The 8,618-nt window shown below is 39.2% G+C and overlaps 1 protein-coding gene across 1 annotated transcript in view; it reads left to right on the forward strand.

Annotated features, from left to right (window-relative positions):
* The window catches only part of LOC134354297 (immunoglobulin superfamily member 22-like), a 75,129-nt gene extending 67,252 nt beyond the window's left edge, over positions 1-7,877 (forward strand). Inside the window, exons 21-23 of the mRNA XM_063063227.1 lie at positions 1,315-1,614; positions 3,114-3,440; positions 6,953-7,877. Of these exons, the coding sequence (XP_062919297.1) occupies positions 1,315-1,614; positions 3,114-3,440; positions 6,953-7,020 (695 nt within the window). The 3' untranslated portion in view covers positions 7,021-7,877. The remainder of the gene's footprint in view (positions 1-1,314; positions 1,615-3,113; positions 3,441-6,952) is intronic.
* The last annotated feature ends 741 nt before the right edge of the window (positions 7,878-8,618 follow it).

Raw genomic sequence — 8,618 nt, forward strand, 5'->3', positions numbered from 1 at the left:
GAAGACTCACCTGTGAGTCTGTCAGGATCATCTACTGTGTCTGGTGCTACCAGTGCGGCCTCCTCTACACCAGAGAGACCCAACATAGACTGGAAGACTGCTTTGTTGGGTACTTTTGTTCTGTCTGCCGGAGTTGGGATTTCCCAGTGGCCAACCATTTTAATTCCACACTCCATTCCCATTCTGACATGTTGGTCCATGGCCTCCTCTGTTGTCATGATGAGGCCACTGTCAAGTTGGAGGAGAAACATCTCTTATTACATTTGGGTAGCCTCCAACCTGATGGCACGAACATCTATTTCTCCTTCCGGCAATTTCTCCCCCTCCCCTCTTTTTTTCCCATTCCCCATGCTGACTTCCATTTTACTCCTTCTCTTCTCCTTACCTGCCCATCTTCCTCCTCTGGTGCCTCTCCTCCTCCTCTTTCTCCATGGTCTACTGCTATCAGATTCTTTTGCTTCAGCCCTTTTAACTTTTCACTGATCACCTCCCAGTTTCTCACTTCCTCCTTTCCCCCTCACCTGGCTTCACCTATCACCCATCAGCTTGTACTCCTTCCCCTCCCTCCACCTTCTTATTTTGGCTTCTTCCCTCTTCCTTTCCAGTCTTGATGAAGTCTCTCAGTCTGAAACATTGGACTGTTTATTTCTCTCCATAGATGCTGTCTGGCCCCTTGGGTTCCTCCAGCATTATATATGTGTTGTTCTCTTCATAAAGCATTCAACTTGTGGATTAATTTGTCTCCATATGTAACCATTAACTCTGCAGGTGGATAAATTCCCCAAAATATAGAATTGAGCCCTCACTGGGAAAACATATCCTGTGATACATTGTTATTTGTGGCTAGAGCTAATTTGTTTTTGTTGGTTTTGTTTAAGAGATGGGACAGGTCACAGTGAAAGCCCCCTTGTTTCTTGTTGAATGATGTATAATATTCTTCTATATTCCTAAAAAAGGTGTATGGCATATGTTTAATGCTTTAACTATAATAGGAACTGTGTCCCTGCTATACTCATCTGAGCTCTGCACTTTTGCATTATGGATTAAGTACTTTTCAAGCAGAGTAATATTCTAAACTAGCCTGTGAGGAAGTTATGATTCTATCAGTGAGCTATACTTCTGAGAATGATCGAGGTTCTATAGTCACTTGTCCTGTGTCAGGATTAATCAATTAATTAGTTATAACATTGATTGATGAGCTTTCCTTCAAATGTTTGGCTAATTAACAATATTTGTACGTCCTTTTTGCAGTAATACATTCCTGAATAATGGTAAACGTTATAAAAAATAAACAGCAATATGCTTTCTTTTCAGATTTTCCACGTCCACCTACCAACTTACACGTGGTTGAGGAAGTTCCAAACACAGTGACACTGTCTTGGGATCACACTCCAGATAATATAGAGGATGGTCGCGTGCAGTATGTGATAATGAAGCGAGATGCCAGCACTGCAACCTGGTACACTGTAACAGACCGTGTATTTGGTAATAAGTTCACAGTGACTGGTCTGCTGCCAGGCAGGAAGTACTTCTTCAGGGTAATTGCTCGGAATGATATTGGAGACAGTGACCCACTCGATTTGAAGGAGCCATGGTACCTTGCTAGGGACAAAGGTATGCCCTTTGTGCTACTGAATAGCTTAGATATGTAGAGACCATTCCACTGTGAATGTCTAGAGAATTATGTAGTGGTGTCATACACAGTGTTCAAGTTTTTGGTATATTAGTTGAAGAAGGTTAATAAAGAATGAGAATTGACTTTTATACACATGGGTTCAGATTGGCATGTTATTTTAAAGAATCAGTGAGTTGAGTATGCTTAAGTTAAATATTTCATGTATCCTATTCACAGAAAAACATTTCTGAAGGATTTCTGAAGGATCACAATTTCAATTTAACTATTCTAAGCTTTTTTTTGAGTTCCCCTCAGATATTTATCTAATAAGAAAGTTCAACTATGGCAACAGTCAAAATAAGAGATTAATCTCACTATACTAAATTTACAAGAGAAAAAATGTTACAAATATCACCAGATTAACAGGAGAGCAGATAGAATTGTTAGCAATCATGATAAAGGGCTGAGATGACAGTGATCCAAGAGGGAAATTAGTAGCAGGACACAAATTGAGACAAGTTCAATACTGAGAAAGTTACCCCAGCTAACGTTCCAACATTTGATTTGCTTCTTATGAAAATTATTTATAACTTGAATATTTGACAAATGCTTCTATGTCATGGAGCAGGGATTTAAATACAAAATGGGTCTGTTTATAGAAAATGAAAGTCTAATATTTGCAAGGGAAATGAGAACCAGTATTTTGGGAAAAGGGTGTCCAGAACATATTGCATCTTTCATTACCATGAGGTTCATTAACCCAACTAGACAGAGTAGAGACTACTGTTTAACCCTGTCTATATTTTATGTGGTGTGTAATCTATGAGAAATGAATTAAGAGATTCTGACAATGATTTACATGTTGTTTCTCAGGTAGGAAGGCACTGGGAGGCAGGAGACATTCAAGGTTTTCTTTCACAAACTGAAGCAGAACTATTGCCTAATGTGCTTACCAAGAAGCAAGCATTTTGCTTTGTCCATAAGTAATAGGAGTAATAGGAGCCCACATTGACATCATTAGTAATTTGTGGCTGTAAATGCAACAGCAATTGAGTAAATAATACTCTCTTGGACTACTGAGAGTGTATTACTGCCAGAGAAGTTATTGTAATCAGATGTATCGACCATATTTCAGGCAGTTTGCATCCTGCTTTGAGAGTCACACTGCACAGAACAAACCCTTCAGTTCACAGTGTCCATATTAGTCATTAAGCACCATGAATACCAAATACTTTTAAAATGTTGTGAGTTAACATGTCTCCACCACTCTTTCTTGATGGTTGTGACACTACTCCAATAGCAAAGCAAGCAGGCAATAATCAAAATCAGTAAATACATTGGTCCTTCATTTTATTACCCGTATATGTGGTAATTAGCTGCACTGCCATTTGCAACAGCGACTTCCCTTCAAAGTAATGTACTTTGCCATATCCTCAAGTAATGGGATTTTATTCAACTGCAAATTCTTTCTTGACATTCTTCCTCTTTCCTCTGCTAGAACGTTTCAGTCTTCAACGTAAGGAATATCAGGAGAAAGAGTGGACTCATGCCCCTGTGTTCATTACACCACTGAAGGACCACATTGTTCACTGTGGCAATAATTGTACTATGAGCTGTGCCATTAGTGGCAATCCTCGGCCGAGCATTACCTGGTATAAAGGCAAGGTCCATATCTCCGAGAACCACAAGTATTGGTACACATCCTCAAATGGTGTCTGTACACTGACAATTCCAATTACAGAAATGGATGACGCCGATGAATATACCATTGTTGCTGAAAACCCTCTTGGGAAGGTGAAGTGTTCTTGCAAAGTTACTGTCAATGGTAGGTTCCTGCTTACTCTAAATAAAGATATGCATTCACCATCAGCATGTTCTTACAAATTATCATAGCCATATAGAATATACAAACAGTGACCACTTTATTAGGTACAGGAGGTCCTCCTGTACTTAATAAAGTGGCCACTGAGTGGATGTTTGCGGTCTTCTACTGCAGTAGCCCATCCACTTCAAGGTTGAACACGTTGTGCATTCAGGGATGCTCTTCTGTACGTCGCTGTTGTAATGCATGGTATTTGAGATGATGTTGACTGCCTGTCAGCTTGAACTAGTCTGGCCATTCTCCTTAGACCAGTTGTGATCTGATATACCTCTATCAATTCTCCGTTCAACGTTCTTTGCTACAAGGACAACTCCATCTTCTCCAGTATTGCTATGGCATAACTTCTATCTCCAGTTGAATATTTCATTAGCCCTTTTAATTATTTCCAGCAGTAGTGTCCATGATGTTTTAACATTTCATGTACAGAGGTCCCGAGTCTTTTTGAACCTCAACTGTGTTTAATTGTTCACTGTTTAGAAAGAATTCTGTTTTGTTCTTTAGATGAATAACCACACAGTTAACTGTGCAGGAATTCATTTAATGCAATTTTGCCTCATTTTTCAACCTTTAATGCATCCTTGTAATTTAATCCCTCCATCTGCAATTTAACCTATCTTAACATCATTGGCAAACTTCGATATATTGATTTCTATATTACTATCTAACGCATTTCAAAATGTGGCAAATTGGTGCAGTTCCAACCTATATCCTTAAAAAATCCTTGGACATTTGGGCAAAAGGAAAGTTTTTCAAAGAAGAAATCTTGTTTTGAAGAAAAGGACATTACAAAATATTACACTGGTCTGGTCACTCCACTATAGGAAGGATGGTGAGGCTTTAGAGAGGATTACCAGGATGCTGCCTGGTTTAGAGGGCATATGCTATCATGAGAAGCTGGATAAACGGCTTATTTTCCCTGGAGCATCGGAGTCTGAGGGGAGATCTGATAGAGGTTTGCAGGACTATGAAAGGCATAGATAGAGTGGATGGAGTATCTGTTTCCCAGGATTGAAATGTCTAATTCCAGACTGCATGCATTGGGGGTGGGAGGGGATAGGTTTAAGAAGGATGTGAGGGATGTGTTTTTTTAGTCGGAGTCATGGATGCCTGAAATGCACTGCCTGGTATGGTGGTAGAGGCAAACACTTTGAAGAGACGTTTCGATAGGCACATGGATGTAAGGAAAATGGAGGGATGTGGACATGGTGTAGGTAGGAGGGATTAGTGTTTGGGTGTTTTTGATTTGCTTTTTAGCTCTTTTGACACAGCATATTGGGCTGAATGGCCCGTTCCTGTGCTGTACTGTTCTATGTTCTGTTGTAAAGAAAATACTGCAGATAATCCGTCCGTTAGCCCCAGTGTTTCAATACTGATGTTTCCATTCCATTCATCACAGTAACTCTCTGCAACAACATTCATGTGTCCGTGCAAATCCCAGTTACTATTTGTGATAGTGGTCCCATCTCCTAATCCACCTTGCTGTAAAGAGGCCTCTCCTGAATTTCCTACAACATTTATTAGTAGTCATCTTCTACTTATACCTTCGTACTTCCGTTCTCTCCAACAAGCTGAAACATCTTCACTATATCTGTTCTATCCATCTGATCAATAAATTTAAAGACCTCGACTAGTTAACCCTTCCGAATTCTCTTCTCTGGGTGAAAGATCTCCATTCATCTCAGAACGTAAAGGGGACTGTCCAGGAGCAGCATAGGATAGACTCAGCCACTCACTTCAAATTAGAAAGTGAACGGTAGGGTCTGCCATGAAAGACTTCAGTTCAAGTCAAACATTTTTTATTTGTGGCATAGTATACAGTCTATAGGACCATCACAAACCCCTGAATGGATTAATATGCATTTTAAAGAAGTTATTCTCAAAGCTGTATGTACAAAGAAAGTACAGTAAACTTTTTTGCATTTTCTTTAGTGTCTCATTATCTTTCCATATTTCAAAGTTAGAGCAAATGGATAGAACAAAGAAAATTATTGATGATGTCAATAAGCACAGGATGTGGAAAAGAACATAATCAAGAACAATTCAATGGAGCCTGATTGAAATGAAGTAAATAATATCATCAAAAATCGTCAAGAAAATTGTGAAAGAGAACCAGCAAATTAATAACAAAATTGGTGTAGAGAGGCTTTAGTCAGAGGATTAGATATTTGGAAAAATCAAACATGCAAGTAAATAGAAAAATATACATTTTTTAAAATTTAATCATTTACGGGATGGGGGGATCACCAGCTAAGCCAGCATTTATTGTCCATCCCTAGTTGTCCTTGAGAAGACTGTGATGAGCTACCTTCTTGAACTGCTCCAGTCCCTGAGGTGTAGGTACACCCACAGTGCTGTTAGAAAGGGAATTCCATGATTTTGACCCAGCGACAATGAAAGGACGGTGATATGTTTCCAAGTCAGGATAGTGAGTGACTTGGAGGGGGATTTCCAAGTGGTGGGGTTCCCAGTTATCTGCTGTTCTCATCCTTCTAGATGGTAGTGGTCGGGGGTCTGGAAGGTGCTGCCTTAGGAACTTTGGTGTGTTGATGTAGTGCATCTTGTAGATAATACACACTGCTGCAACTGTTCGTTGATGGTGGAGGGATTGGTTGCTTGTAGAAGGGGTACCAATCAAGTTGGCTGCCTTGTACTGGATGGTGTCGAACCTCTTGAGTATTGATGGAGCTGCACTCATCCAGGTGATTGGTGAGTATTCCATTACACTCCTGACCTGAGCCTTGTAAATAGAGAACAGGCTTTGGGGAATCAGGAGGTGAGTTAGATGCCACAGGATTCCCAGCGTTTGACCTGCTCTGGTGGCCACGGTGTTTATATGGCTAAACCAGGTCCATTTTATGTCAATGGTAACCCCCAAGATGTTGATAGTAGGGAATTCAGTGATGGTGATGCCACTGAATATCAAGGGACGATGGTTAGAGCCTCTCTTGTTGGAGATGGTCATTGCCTGGCAATTGCATGGCTTGAATGTTTGGAGATTGTTCAAAGTACAATTTTCATCCATAGTTTCTCAATTTAAATGACCAAATTAGCAGTGAATAATTTGAAAGGAACCAGAGGTACCCTATGCAAAGGGTGGATTCTGTATGGAATGAGCTGCCAGAGGAAGTGGCTGAGACAGGTACAATGGTAACATTTAAAAGACATTTGGATAAGAGATTTTTCGAGAGGTATGGGCTGTACACGGGCAAATGGGACTAGCTTTAATAGCACCTTCATTGGCATGGATGACTCGAGCTTCAAACTTGATTCCCTGCTGTACTTTTTCACCCTCTCTGACTGTACCAAGGGAGTAGAATAAGTTGCAAAGAAAGGACGGGTAGAATGAATCAATGGCAAAGAAAGTGAGTTAGGGATGAACAGAGAAAGAGGCTGAATGAAAAATAAAGAAGAGGATGAACCCAGAATTAATTTCTGACTTTGTGTTTCTTTTACAGAAAAAGGTGTTATCTTAATGCAGAACAGCCTTGGGGAAAAGCCACGCAGGAATAAGCACATCATGTGAATTCAGACTGAACCTCAGTGAAGACTGGCATAGATCAATTCTAGCCACGTGCTGTCATTGTGAAGATCAAGCTTACAAATGGAGAACTAATTTTTGTTAAGCATAACAAATTAGGTAAAGATAAAGAATTTACAAAGTATTTTAATATATTTGAATCACTTTCAGAGGCAGGGATAAAATTGAAGCCATCATTTTAGTTAAACGACAAAATCATAAATTAATTCTTGGTTCATTTTTGCTTTTGTTTCTCATTGTATAACTTCCCGGAAGCACTAGCTCCTAAAACAGCTAAATTATAACACTTTCTGTTTCTGTGAGTGAATAATTATGCAAGTGGGGTAACTACTGAATATGCTGTACTGCAAATATCTTTGGAATCTTGTATCATTCTTTACAATGTCCCATTCTTCGCTCCTGCAAAAACTAACATTTCTGCTAATTGTAAACATTCTGATCTAAATAAAAGAATCTAGAATTTCTGGAATTATGAATGATGATAGCACATCCTTGAATCACCAATGCAATGTGGTTGTGATCTGATTCAAAGCTAATATTCATTTTCTCTAAGTCTAAATCGTGCTTATCCCTATAGATTTGCTATCATGAGACAACAGTATTAGATAGTTGCTAGTCACCTAAACACATCTGCTATAATAAAATGAAAATAAATCATTGTTTTTTCCCTTTTCTTTGTGAGTGCATACTTGTGTAAGTTTTCATTATGGCTGTCAGATCTCAGAACATTGTACATAAGATCTCACTCAGTTAGACTTCAAACTGTACTTGAGTGCTGTAACCATCTTCTCTGCTAAGTTGCTAGCTAAGTTATTTAATGTTCTTGATTTGATTGAATTAAACTGAACCAAATAAGGAATGACCTTCATCTGTACTGTTCTGGATACATGAATGATTCCAAGGATAGAGACTTGAAACACCAAGATACCTCCTCTAACAGTATATTTTTAATGTAACAAACCAAGGGAAATCTCTACTGAATATAACAGGGTGAAAGAAAATGTGAAAGTGGGGTAGATAAGAGAACACAAAGAATGGTTTCAATACCTCATCTATATCATATATAGGACTTACAGTGTATAGGATTAATGATTCCTATTATTTTGGACCTAGATAAATTAGAGAGTTAAAATTTGATGAATTAATTTCAATAAGGTGATGTGGGGAGGAGAAGAGTGTGTCAGACAATGTTAGATGAATAAGAGGGAAAGAAACCTCTTAACCTCAGCTGCAAATAAAAAGAGGGTCGGTTCAAGAGAAGCGGCCATTGTGGGAGTGTGACAATGATAGAGTGTGGCTTAACAGGATTTGGTGTGAACAGGTAAAGGCACAGCTATGAAGAGACAAGCCTTTTTCTTTTTTTGTACAGAGTAGTCAGGATGGAATGCTCCTCCTGTCAGATGTGAGAATTCAGATTACCTCACCGTTTCCCTGATGACTACATCTGCAGGAAATGCACCCAACATCAGCACCTGACTGACCGGGTCAAGGAGTTGAATGTACTCAGAATCACTCAGGAGACTGGAGATATTTTAGATGAGACTTTTGAAGAGGTGGTCACACCCAGAGTATAGTAGATTGGT

The sequence above is a fragment of the Mobula hypostoma genome, chromosome 11 (assembly GCF_963921235.1).
Source record: "Mobula hypostoma chromosome 11, sMobHyp1.1, whole genome shotgun sequence".
NCBI classification, from domain to species: domain Eukaryota; kingdom Metazoa; phylum Chordata; class Chondrichthyes; order Myliobatiformes; family Myliobatidae; genus Mobula; species Mobula hypostoma.